Consider the following 14165-nt stretch of genomic DNA (forward strand, 5'->3'; position numbering starts at 1 on the left):
TGTTGCTACCATGTCTTTGTGTAAGGTGTTTTAATGCTGTCTTTTGTTATTTTGGCATAGCAAATTTGCACCTCTGTTGGTTTTATTTGGGTCATTGATTTAGCACAACGCACCAGCCCTTTTTCTTTGCACTTAATAAACTGCATTACAGAACCCAAAACGCTGGTTTTATGTTCTTTCCTTAAACTTAGCTAGCTGGGATGTAACGCTAGCTTGTAATGATGCCTAATAGCTGAAAAAAACTGTCTCCAGTGATGCTCTGTAAGGCTCTATGCACACAAATATTTTGAGCTACATGCTAACAAACTGATGTTTAGCAGGTTTAATGTTTACTACGGTCATCATTACAGTTTGGCGTGTTAGCATGAAGCTGTTGCAGCTGATGGCACACTAATTAGCTTGAAACATATTTACACAAAATTGAAAAAGCAAATGATGGTGCACAGATGTTATTACATCCAATCGTCTTTGCGTAATGAATATCTGGACTGATTCAAGATTCCTTCAAGATTCGAGGTGTATTTGTGATCTGCTCATAAATGTGCAGTGAAATCCAGTGGTGAGCAGGAGAGTTTTGGTGTTTTCAGGTCACACCAGCTGGTACTTATCACAAAATACACTCTTATCATCTTTAGATTTGTCAAATTCACGGTAATCCATCTAATTAGTGTTGAAATATTTCACTGAAACAAAAAATATCAACCACAATGCGTCGTGAAAGGAAAGGTCAGGGGATCAGAGACCTTACTAGGCTTCATCCACGCACACACGGAACTCAGAAAAAGACACTGAAGCGCTTTCATTTCAGATTAATTTATAAAATAGTTCACTTGAGTTACTGTGTTTTAACATACAGTGCATTCCTCTACAACACAATGCTTGTGTGCTGCACACACGTTAGAGCCCTCTAAGTTTTAACAGCCTGGCCATGTGATGAACTGAATCATGAATACTTTGGCATAGTTTAGTGACACACCATCGGTAAAAAAAACACAAATGTAAACTGCAAATAGATATTTAAATCTCTCGTTGATGCCTGAGGGCCTAATTTTAAAGGATTGAGTCGGGTTTCACACAGAGTTTACAAACAGTCAATATAGAAAGTGGACAAAAGATCAGGGAACATTTGATATTTATGCATGAAATCTTCTCTCTGATTACTTTTTTTTATTTTACAAACAGTCTGAAAGCCTGAAAACCTTCTTCCAACTGAAATCTGGATTATCCTGCACCTGAAGTTTACTGTGACAAACCCCATTTACTTTACTGTGTGAAGTGTCGTTACACATCGAAGGTATACACGTCACAATATGCACTTTTGCTGATTTACAATATTAATATCACTGCTCGTTTCATTGCAGCTGCTGCACTGATCTCACATCGAGTAGTTAAGTAGTAGTTGTAGAGGGAGACACTTTCAGGCAGACTCTGGCAAATAACAGTACAAGCCATTAAAAAAAGAGAAGAAAATAAAAATCAATGCAACTTATCTTACAAATACCACTCCTCTGTTGAGACGCCACATGTTGGGAGTATTTGAAGCGCGGTTCATGTTTAAATATCTAAAGCCAGTTAAATACGTATTGCTGCCCAGATCTGATAGTGTAGATAGAAGGAGACACAAGATGACTGGAGAATCAGCCAACGTCGCCACGTAACGAAGACGAGTTGCTGAAAGTTTACTTGGCCTGGAGAAAAGGAAGAAGAATTTGAAAAACACTGGATTAAACATTTAAAGAAGGATATCTAGACGTGCTATCTGTGTGTTCAGTTCAGTCTTACTTATGACTACGAGTTTTCCTCCAAACTTGACGGCGCTCCATCACTCCACGTTGAGAACCGCCCAGTTGTCTTTCTTGTCCTAATAACAAGAGAAGAAAAAAATTAAGGTCCCATATGGTCAAAATCCACTTTTATGATGTTTTGTGGTTGTTTTAAACATCTGCAATCCTTCAAGCTCTTACAACTTTTTACGTTCAGGTTAAGTAAACAATAGTTGTTCCAACTTTGAAGAATCCTGCTCCTTCACTGCTTCCAGGTGTTTTATTTCATGCGCAGTAACCTGCTCTTTTATTTTAACATATACAGTACAATCTTATTCTTGCACAGTCAATTATATTTACATTTTGTATTTTTTTATTTCACTCTAATTTATTTTAAGGTAATTCAATTTTCACTTAATTTAACTTAATAAAATTTTATTTTATTCTAGTTTATTTAATTTTTATTTTCTACTGCCTTTGTGTTCTCTTGTTATATGCTACTAACCCAAAGAGCTGCTAAACTGCCTTTTTTTTTTTTAAACGATGACAATAAAGACCTATTCTATTCTTAAAATATCTCAGTCACAAGCAAAACCCAATAAATGCTCTGTTCTTGGCTGCAAGAGTGAACACAAGAGTCTTCATGCACTCCTAGCATCTGAGGAACTGAAAAAGCAGAGAGAGTCTCCTTCCTGAAGGGGGCGTAACCAGCAGGGGCATTTAAAACTAAAGGTCTGAAATAGTCCACTGAGAAGAGGGCTAAAATCAGTGGTGAATATAGTAAAATGAGCCATTTTTGCAATCATTTTATTTTTGGAAAATGATTTTGTGCTCTTTTCTTAAATGCTGCTAAACCAGAAAGCTTCCAAGCTGCCCTGCATTGTTGTTTAACAACTACAATTAAGATTTGCTCTATTCTAGCCACAAGTAAAGCACATCAAATGTTCTACTTTTGGCTGCAAGAATGAACACAAGAGTCTTCATGCACTCCTAGCATCTAAGAAACTGAAAATGCAGAGAGTTATCTTCCTAATTGGGATGTGAACAGCAGCAGCATTTAAAGCTAAAGACACTGGAACATTCCGTTTAGAAAATGACTTAAAAAGTAGTTGTGATTATAGTAAAATGAACCTTTTTTGCACTAATTTGAGCTGAAAAAATGAAAGACACATTCTAGAAATATGTGAGACTTTCATTAATTTTCTGGAAAGGGGCAAAGTATGGGACCTTTAATGTCTCAGGAGAACTGGCATGGAGATCCCTTTGTATAGTCGTGCAATTCTGAGTGATACAAGCCGACCCAATGGATTTTATGGTGTACTTTTGAATTGAAAGTCCTGTAACTGCAGCAGTTTGTGTCTGACCTCTGACATGACAGGCAGGTTGTCATGAGGAAGCAGCCACATGGTTCGGTGGCCCTTGGTTCTCTGTCTCTGGAGGAGCTTCCTCAGCAACCTTTTCACCTTCCGGTCTCTGGGGTCGGCACATTTCACCGCCTTCTTCGTGTAAAGACTACGAGAAACCAACGGAATTCTTTTAACATGACACAGGATTAAAGTAAAACGTTCTGCTGAAGGAAAAGGAAGAAAACTCCAAATTTTAATCCTCCTCATCTATAGAAGCACAAGAAAGAAAACCTGATTCAGGAATAAGATGTTGGACAGCAAAGATGTGTGTCAGACGTTGCAGAGAGTTTGGCCCAAATTGCAAGGAGCAGGTGATGAGAGCTGACAATGTTTTTCCTGGCATAAAGAAGAACAAACTGAGGGAGGAAAGTTGACAGAAATCCGCAGAGAGGACCAAAAGCAACTCTTGTATCCACTGAATAAGAATGCCATGTTTTTGTTAGCTCTCCATTCCCCTGCTACATCAGATTTCTCCGACCTGCTGGAAACAATAGGTATCACAATGTAGTTTACTTAACTAAACCCTGCTGTTCTGACTGACTGGCTGCGGCAGGGCTCAGCTGGCTCGGAAGGTATTTTCAGATGGCTTGTTATTCCCACATATTTCCTTTCTTACTTCCCTGGCAATTACAGCTCCGAGGCCTGCCATAACAACATGACCTGGAAAGATGACAATGCCTCTCAGCCCCAGCTCTGCCCTCCTCTAACGAGAGGCATATTTTCCATGCCTGCAGATTGCTTTGTGCTCTTTAGCTCCAGGAGTGGATAGCTGAAATACTTGCATGATGGCTTGTATACTGCAGTCGGGCCCCTCCGTCTGCACCTCAAACCGCAACACGTCTTTGGTACGCACCTTGCCGTGGGAGTACAGCATGCAGCACTGGACATCCCTCTGCATCTGCACGCCTTTAGCTGGGGAAACAAAAGAGACAAACGGGGGGAAAAAAGAGTGAGCCGAGGGAAAGCACGCTTACGTTTCCTGGTGTCAGATTCAGTTAATCATGTTGGCTTATTGCTTTCTGTTTCACACTTTTGATTATATTTTACTTTGTGAGGCCACACCAGAGTGAGTCTTTCAAGTGAGAACAGGACTGAAGCTGCAACGTCATACCAGCTGCAAAGGTCTTGCACATTGATAGAGCTACATCATTTTCTGTTCATATTTACTGTATTTCATGATCATTTTTAAACCTTGCAAAGTCAAGATGCTCATATTCCTTCTGAAGAAGATCTCAGCAGAACTAAAACAAAATCATACAGCTGCAAAGGTTTTGCACATTATTGTCCTGTATTAGAGCAACAGAAACATTTTTGATTCATATTTAGTGCATGTAAATGTCTTACTTAAACTCTTAAAAGTCAATAATCATGATATTTATTCTGAAGTGAGAGCAGGAATGAAGAAATATCATGACAGCTGCCAAACTTTTACATGTTATTCTACATTATTAGAGCAACAGAAACACTTCTGAGTGCATTTCCTGATCATTTTTCAACCTTGTAAAGTCAACATGCTGATACTTTTTCTGAAGTGAGAACAGGACTAAGCAAAATCATACCAGCTGCACATTATTAGAGCAACAGAAACGTTTCTGATTAATATTTAGTGCATTTCATGATCATTTTCAAACCCTGCTAAGTCAATTTTCTGATATTCCTTCTGAGGTGAGAGCAGGACTAAAGCAAAAATCATACCACCTGCTAAAGGTTTGCACATTATTGCACATCATCAGAAATAACCTCATTAACAGAAACATTTTGCATTCATATGGAGTGCATGTAATTATTTTTTTTAAACCTTGCAAAGTCAATATTCTGATATTCTGTCTGCAGTGAGAACAACACTAAAGCAACATCACAGCAGCTGCAAAAGTTTTGCACATTAATGCACAACATTAGAGCAACAGAAACATTTTGGATCCATATTTAGTGCATTAATCATCATTTTCAAACCCTGCAAGTCAATATTCTGCTTTGTGCAAAGACTGAGTGTTTTGGGAGCTCTTGCAGACAGAAAATAAAGATTATCTGTTCTGCAGAACGTGCACATGCTCTCTAGTTACACATACACATGCTCGGATATGGACGCACATATACACACTAGAATGCCAGAGGAATTACAATGGCATCCCGTTGTGCTGAGAAACATGCTGCCATGCCAGTGAAACGAGAGAAAGTGAGAGGAGTGGTGTGTGTGTTTGTTTGTGTGCAGGGTTTTCGCCGCGACGTCTCTCCATCCAAAGCAAATCTGTAAACAAATTAAAGTGTGATGTGAAGCAGCAGGAGCAATCAGAGCCACAAAATAGGACAGTGCTGGCTTTGTTGTGCCACACATGATTTTGAATCCATCCTCAGCGCACTTCCAGCGCTCCCACTACCTCTGAGAAAACAGACGACACCATCACGCAGCCCTGACACAGTTGCTTGTGATTTCAGATGCTCGTCCTGCTGCCCTCTCTGTTTACATCCATGCCTCCCTCCCTCTGTTCCTGCTGCTGCTGCTACTGCTGCTATCCCCTCTTTCCCTTCTTCTTTCCCTTTTCTGTTTTCGCCATCGCTCCCCCCCCTCGCTCTCTCTCTTTTTGCTACCCTGTCCACCTGCAGAGTGCATGCAAAGCCATGCAACACACACACACTCACATATATGGAAAGTATGGATGTGTCCTACCTTCTACAGATGCCAGGAAGATAACAGTCAGAGAGATAACAGTCAACATCTGCAGCATGAACATGATGAGGCTGGCAGAGAGGAGGATAATCTACTCTGTCACCTCTCCCTCTATGGCTGCCTCTCTTATATGACTCCCTCCCTCTCTTTATACCTCCCTGCCCATCTCTCACTCACTCACTTTCACCACCTCTCTTTTTCTGTCTTACCGTCTTCCCCTCCCACCCCCTCCTCTGTTTATCCATTTTCAGCCATTCTCACGCTCAACTAAACTCCCCTCCCTCGTTTTCTTTCACATTCATCTCACCTCTCACTCATTTCTCCCTCCTTGTCTCCTCGCTCAGGATGCCAAGCCTCATTTGTCTCATTTGAGGCTTTAAAATTCCTCCTTTCGTCCTGTTACTTTTCTCGTCTTTGGTTGCATTTTTCTACCAGATCAAAGGAGCTAAGAAGGAATCCCCATGTGGCTTTCACATGTACTGTGCTCTCATGATCGGTCCAGTTATTTGACACAAAATATATTTTCTAAAACAAAAATAATCTTCAATTAAGTGCGGTTTGCAGCTGTGTAATGTAGTTGTGGAAACTCTCGGTGAACTGTAGGTGTGTCTGACTTGTGCATCTGAATCAGTTTTGCAGCAGAGTTATGTTCTCTGTGAGATTCCAGACAAAATGCCAAACACACCTAGAAACTATGATAAACTGCATTCATTAAATCGGCTTAACCCCGAATGTCAACATGCATAAATGAATCATGGTTTCAAAACATCTGCTGTAGGTATTTACCGGTATCGTACATGTTTTTCTTGTACCATTAAAAGTGAACTACAATTGAGCTTTTGTTGTTACAGATTTTGGAAGCACCACCTGCAAAAAGTCTCAGATAAGCCAACAGTTCTTGTGAAACATTTGTTTTCTTTTCTCTTGATTTCATGCCTTGCATTTTGTGGGTTGTAGATTTGTTTTTCCACATATTGTCTTTATAGTTACATAAACAATGTTACACTAAAAGCATAAAGTTCATTTAATGTTGCTTTATTTGCTCATTTTTAAAGGGGTTCCACAAGGATGGCTTCTTGGTCTCTTGTTTTTCTCAGTTTTTATGCTCTTCAGGTAACTGTAAATGCAATGCAAGGTTAACATTCTATGCTGATGATACACCACTCTATATGGTAGATTTTAGGCTCAAAACAAAGTTTGTGTTAAAGCACGTGTCACAACTATCTCGCAACAAACAATACAGATGTTTTTCCAACAACAAAAAAATCATACATTCTTTTATTTGGCCCCTGTATTCATGTCTATAGGCATAAAGTTTGCAAAATATTGAGTTAGTTATTCAATTTTGTGTTCCTAAAGGACTTGCCCTTGGCCTCTTGTTTTTCTCGTTTTTGTTTTTGGCTCCTTGTGGTTTAGGTAACTGTAAATGCAATGTTAATGTTCTACGCTGATGATAAACCACTGTATATGGTAGATTTTAGGCTCAAAATCAAGTTTGTTTTAAAGCATGTGTCACAAATATCTCACAGCATGAAACCAGTCTGAAGGTTTTATTTGATTCCCGTCAATATTTTGTTGTTGCAATTTCATTTTTATGGCTCGATTCATAGCAACACACCAGTGTCATCAAGTAAAAGTCATATATTTGCCTAATAAAGTGATTCAGATGTTTGAAAAAAATGTCCTTAATAGGTCTTTGCAGCATTTCCCTATCATCCCATGAATCATAATAAAACTGTTGACTTCATGCCTTGTATTGTATTTCATGGATTGCACACTTCTTTTTGAACATAATAGTTTTGCTGTTTTTAAATGTCCTAAAAATGGTGACACTCTAGGCATGAAGTTTGCTTAATGTTGCATTATTAGTTTATTTTAAATGGGTTCCACAAAGATTTGCCCTTGGCCTCTTGTTTTTCTCACTTTTTATGCTCCTCACAGTTCAAGTAACTGTAAATGCAAGGATCATTTTCCACGCTGATGATACGCCACTGTATCTAGTTTGTTTTAAAGCATGTGTCACAAATATCTTGCAATAACCAATGCAGATGTTTTTTTTCCAACAATAAACAAATCTTACATTCTTTTGTTGGGTCCCTGTATTCATGTCTCTCATTTACAGCATAAACTCCAAACTCTGGCCACAACATGAAACCAGTCTGAGGGCTTTGTCTGATTGCAGTCAATATTTTTTCTTGTTGTAATTTCATTTTTATGGCTCTCTTCATAATAACACACCAATGCCAGAAGTAAATGCCATATACTTGGCTAATAAAGTGATTCAGATGTTTGAAAAATCTGTCCTAAATGGGTCTCTGCAGCCTCTCCCTGCCGGCCCATAAATCACAGTAAAACTGTTGTTTTGTTTCGATAACACCACAAGAATAAGCTGAAGGCGCTATTTGAGAGTCAACCATCTACATCCATTACAGAGGCTTCAACAGAAAACAGCATCAGGAGCTCATTATATAGACAGAAACCAGAGAAATTGATGTGGGCCTGCATCTGTTTCAGTAAGATATTCCTTTGAACCGACCTTGTGGTGGAGAAAAAATGACAAACACAGATGTCAAAGAGGGATTATGTGGCCAAAAACAGTGTATTAAATGATTAATAAAAGACCTAATCATGACAGATACACAAATGCTGCCACATTGCAAAGTCAAACTGTTTAAGCTGGCTGGATAATTAACAAATCAGCTGTCATTCTCATTAATAAGAAAATAGACGGTCGTGTTCCTGTCTAATAGTAGACCTCTTCTACACATTTATGATAATGAAGGGACTGCACCATCCAGGGAGTTAAAGTGTTGCTGCTATCACACTTACTGCAGCCAGGAGATGTTTGAATAGCTCTGATTGTGTAACTTTTCGCTTGGAGTGCTGCTCATTCCCATGTTCTTTCACTGTAAAAATGAAGTGTGTTCAGCTTCAGAGAATTTCTGACCTGGCTGCCTTAAAACCTTGAATCAGGCAAGCTGAGGAATTTCAGCTATTTGCACACATATCTGATTTGCTTAAAGTCAGAATAAATGGTTGGGGTGACTAAGGTGAAGCTAACAAAACAGCCCGACCAACTTTATATATTAATCAAGTGTTTTTTTTGTATTTTTTTAGTGATAACAGTAAAATATTTTAAGCCGTACAAACATAACTCCCAGCTGAAACAACTAAAAACGACGAGTAAAACCAACAAACTTCTGATATCTTGAGCTGTAAAAACATTAAAACTGAAGAGAATGAAACATGGTGGTCATTAATCGCTACAGAAGTCTCTGCCATGGTGTCCCTTTGCTAGCAAAAACTCCCACAGTTCTCTTGGAGATGCAAACCACTTCTCCCATCCACGGCAATCAGAATTCAAACAAAACTGAAATAACAAACTGGATAAGAATATTAGCAAATTCACTGCTTGTAGTCACACAGCATTAAACAGAACTAACAAGCTGCAGTCTTCTATATCACTGAAAAGCAATCTGCTCCACCTGGTGGAACAACCAGGTACTACAGCTGGTTTCTAATACATTTTCAGACAATCCTCATCTTCTGCCTTATTGGATAAAGTAATCTTAATTGGTTAAATTACATTATATAACGTAATTCATCATTAATAACTGATTGTTAAAATCTGTTTTATAACCTCCAAAAGTTACACAATAAAACAGCTGAAGTGCATGAAAAATATCCTGGTTTCCATCACATTATTGGAGCATTCACTTGTTTCAAAGGTTTCCTGTCAATTTTTAAATTCCAGTCACCTTAGTTGTGTGATTCTGTGTTGTCTGAATGATTCTGACTGGACCGGTTAGCAAAGTAAAACTTGATTTTATTGATCTCATTGAATTTACTTCAGAAAATTAGGTGAGGTAGCAGGAACCTCAAATCCTTTTTATTTTGCAGCCATGATACAGATCAACATTTCTGTCTTCATTTATTAAAATCTCTCTGAAGAGCAACATTTCCATTGATTTTTTGTTTGTTTTTGCTCACCTGCAGTGCTTTTCTCTGCTGCAGTGAGGAAGAATTGAACTCCAGTACATCCATGTTTAAGGTAATTAAAGGTGCAATGGACCACATTTCCACCACCTTGAAACTTTGAAATAACCCTTCATCCAAGTATTAAGTTGTTATCATGAAAAAAACACAGTACCTCTTTTTTTTTTTTTGCATTTTTCAAGAAATGATAAACATCTCTTTAAAGAACACAATAAAAAATGTCTATAGACCAGATACAGATCTGAATGTTTCATTTCTTAGTCTGCACCATCCAATGTTTGATACACAAATGGTAATAATTGTTTCTGGTTTTGTGTGCGTCAGTACCTGTAGTTATTCTGCAACAGCTTCAGAGTTCGTTCAAAAGTCTTCTCAAACTGAAACTTTAAAGGCAAACTTTAGGATTTTGTCCATCTGGATTCTTAAATGCCAATAAAAAATGTAGCACGTCTTGTGTTCTGATCTACTGAGGCAGCTGCTGGACTGTGGAGAAACTTGTATCTTCCCTCAAGTTATTCCTGTTGGATTGACACCAAAGTGTGACATTTATAGCCGATGGTTTAGATAGATGAAAAGGCCTCTACTGACATGCTGCCTTGTTATTTATGTTCGGCTATGGCACTCAGTAAAACTTGCAGATAATATGACGGGGAAAGTAGTACTTTCTTCTCATTATTACATAAATTAAACATATAAATTCAAACAACACGTCACAATTCATTACCCTAAATGCTCTGGACATACTGTTCTTTGCAAAAAAACAAAAAAAAAAAGTGCATTGGCAGGGCAGGACTGGAACCACGAGTCGCCTCTCATGCAAGGAAATATTGCTTTAGACACTAATGTGGGACATGCAATGGACACATTTCATGGGGTTACATCAATACGATCCTGCAAAAGTTCCTGTGGTTCAACAGATCTTAACATTGAACAAATTATCCCTTTGGCTCCTGAAACTCTTAGTGGAAAAATTCAGACAACAAGGCAACATTATGTCCCTTATGGATCCCTGGATATGAAAATATGCAGGCTGAGCACTGAGGGGTGAGGTTGGGGTAAAAATGTGTATATCAGTGTGTGTGTGTGTGAGAGAGAGCGATGGGGGTGTGGTTAAACTCAAGAATTTGACCCAAGAAATCAGGTTGGAATCTCAGCTGCAAAAACATACCTTCCACATGACTACAGGCCTGCTGGTGAGACGGAGACATTTTGTGCATATCTCTGCAGTGATTAAAATATCTCCTGTCAAGGTGTGCAGAACCAGAAACATGTAAGAAAGCAGGCTGTGAATGGAGGCACTGACCAGGTAATGCCTTCCTCTTCGTATGGAGGGATGCTATGGCCTCCAGGAGATGATGGAGGATTTCTGGGGGATAAAATGCAGGGGGCAAATACTTGATATAATCTTTGAAAGAAGGCGAACGGGGAGGTCCATGAAACAAGCTGCGTGCAATGCAGCTCTGAATACAGAATCATGCAGGGCTTTTTTAAATTTATTTTTTTGCTATTTCCTGTGCTAAAGACATTAATCCGGCAATAAATTCTTTGCATTCTTCTGCTTCCATGTTAAGGAATACTTCTTCCTACTGGTATGCTAATTAGTGACATTTAGCTTGAGTCTTATAGTCATTTATTCTATCAGTGGAGGTTGTTGATCTTTATTTAGGATTTATTAAACTGATAATTTAGACAATGATGGATTAAGATGTTGTGCAAATGACTTTTTTTCCCAATTTCCTGACTTTCAAGCACCACCATAATCATCTAGTTAAAATGAAACTACTGGATAAAACGTCATAAAATTAGGTATCAAAATCCTTATTCCCACACGCATGGTGTTGTCTAATAAATAAATAAATCTTATGTTGTCTTTCAGCCAAGTGTAACCAAACAGTTGCAAACCAGATGTTGTTCCAGCAGCCTTAAGTGTGTGTAGTCCTATTTAGCTAACGTTAGTGGATACAGAATAGGAGTGCTATTTATCTCCATATCTAGCCTAAAAACTCCAGTAGAAAGCTGCTGGACTCCTTTTTTTGATTCACGAATACGCTTCCCCCTTTTATTCAGGTTCCTTCTATTCTGACTGATGGGAGTCCCAAATGTATATTGTATTAATGCCTCCTAGTGGCCCAAAACTCGTATGTCTCGAGGTGTGAATGGTTGTGAAACTTCCAGGTCAGAGATGGTTTCTGATATTAATGATGGTCTGACCTTCTTTCTGGGAAGAGATCTCAAGACTGCATTATATGTACATGATACATCGACACCCAATACTTATCAGTACCTGGTTTAACTATTTCAGAAATGGACTTATTTGCGTTCTTGCTGATTTAGATACAAAGATATCGGTGCAGATTATCGGTCATTGAGGTCATTGTGATACTAAGTGCTTCAGTGGAATGCATCTAGACTTCTCTTTTTGTTTCTTGAAAACATGCCCCCCACGATACAAAGACTTCTTTCTTTCTAATGAACTGATGGGGTTCTCAGATAGATATTGTCTCAAATCACAAGTTAATGGCTCATCGATGACTCAAAACTCAGGTCAGGGATGACTGAAGGTGTTAATAGTGGTGAACTTTTTCTGGGGAGAGATGTCAGTACTAGGTTGTAGGTACCTGATAAGTAGCGGGGTCTAAGATGCTACTGTGTGATAAGTACCTTACAAGTGGTGGAGGTCAACAACATGACTGCATATTAAGTACCTAATAACTGTTGGAGACTATGATATTACTGCATTTTAAGTACCAGATAAATTATGAGGGTCTATCATAGTATTGTGTTCTAATTACATGATAAGTGGTGAAGACTAAGAAAGTACTGCATTGCAAGTACCTGATAAGTGGTGGGATCCATGGTATTGCTGTGTTCTAAGTACCTGATAAATAATGGGAGTCTATGACAGAACTGTGCTCTGAGTACCAGATATGTGGTTGGGGTCAACAACACAACTGCATAAGTGTTGGGGTCTATGACAGTACTGCATTTTAAGTACCTGATAAGTGGTAGGCCTGTGATAGTACGGCATTCTAAGTACAAGATAAATGATGGGATTTGTGACACTACTATGTTGTATTTACCTGATAAGTGGTGAAGCCTATGAAACTACTGCGTTATAAGTACCAGGAGAAAGGTATAGGTCTAACAGTACTGCACTCTAAGTACCTTATAAATGGTGGGGCCTACAGAACTATGTTGTAAGTACCAGATTCGTAGTTGAGGTCTATGACACTGCTGCATTACATGTACTTGATAAATGCGAGGGATCTACTGCACAATATATGACAATGATAAGTGGTGAGGTCCACGATACTGTTGTGTTATTAGTACTGAATAAACGGTGGGGACTGAAACACAACTGCATATTAAGTACCTGATCAATGGCACTACTGTGGTATATGTCCCTAGTAAGTGGTGGGTTCTGTAATGCTACTGTATTATAAGTACATGATAAATGGTGGAGATCTACAACATTATAGGTACATGATAGATGGTGGGATCTACGACAGTACTACATTCTATGTCCATATACACTGTGTATGTGACTCTTCCATCAGTCAGCAACAGCTGTAGAAGCTTTTTAGATGAGAGATAAAACATCTTGAAGAACCAATAAGAGAAGCCTGCTTGTCTTCTACTGACTTACGATTACTATGAACTGTGTGACTAAGAATCTACACAGATCTCTTCTTATCTAAATCAGCCAGAGATCAAATCAACCCATTATTCAAATGTCAAACTTTTCCTTTAACATCAAACTGAAACGCAGAGCTTGTTATATTTCATTCGATATCTGATGATTATAAAAATGCCAGTCTAATTTGTTCTTTGGACAGTAAAATTACGATTTCAGTCCAAAGCCACAGGATCAAAGCTTCCTCTCTCAGCGTGGAATTCTTTTTCCCCTTGTGAGTATAAAGGAGAACCAGATTCAGGGTTCATGTTCTGCTCTGAACAAGGGAAAGCTCTGCATTTTCTTTTCACATGAGATTTCCTTAATGGAATGTCTTTATTGACTGTGGAAATAAAATGATGTCCAACCATTCAACATGTGATTATATTTTATTAGAAAGGAGTACTGCGTGTTCCCCTGTGCCAGTCAGGCATTCCTCTGCAGGGAGTTGACTGGTTCTCCTCTGGAACCAAACATCTGGGCTTCTCACAGCTCTGTTTCATTACCCCCCGAAACACTAAACCCAGAAAATCAGCTTAAACACACTCAGGCATTTATTTTGAAAATCCCCACTACAAAAACTCAAAGGGTCTCTCAGCCGGGCCTAGAGTGTGAAACTGGACACTGTGGATGTGTTTAACGAATGCTGCCAGGAAGAA

The 14165-nt window shown here is 38.8% G+C and overlaps 1 protein-coding gene across 1 annotated transcript; it reads right to left on the reverse strand.

The window, feature by feature from the left end:
* Positions 1-797: 797 nt before the first annotated feature.
* On the reverse strand, positions 798-6026 carry ccl44 (chemokine (C-C motif) ligand 44). The gene is made up of 5 exons (XM_022222252.2): positions 5838-6026; positions 3952-4081; positions 3128-3275; positions 1783-1861; positions 798-1688 (listed from the first exon to the last, which is right to left on the reverse strand). Exons 1-4 carry the CDS (start codon positions 5899-5901, stop codon positions 1823-1825), a joined length of 381 nt encoding a protein of 126 aa, XP_022077944.1. The 5' UTR covers positions 5902-6026; the 3' UTR covers positions 798-1688; positions 1783-1822.
* Positions 6027-14165: the final 8139 nt, after the last annotated feature.

This window comes from Acanthochromis polyacanthus, chromosome 4, assembly GCF_021347895.1.
Source record: "Acanthochromis polyacanthus isolate Apoly-LR-REF ecotype Palm Island chromosome 4, KAUST_Apoly_ChrSc, whole genome shotgun sequence".
NCBI classification, from domain to species: domain Eukaryota; kingdom Metazoa; phylum Chordata; class Actinopteri; family Pomacentridae; genus Acanthochromis; species Acanthochromis polyacanthus.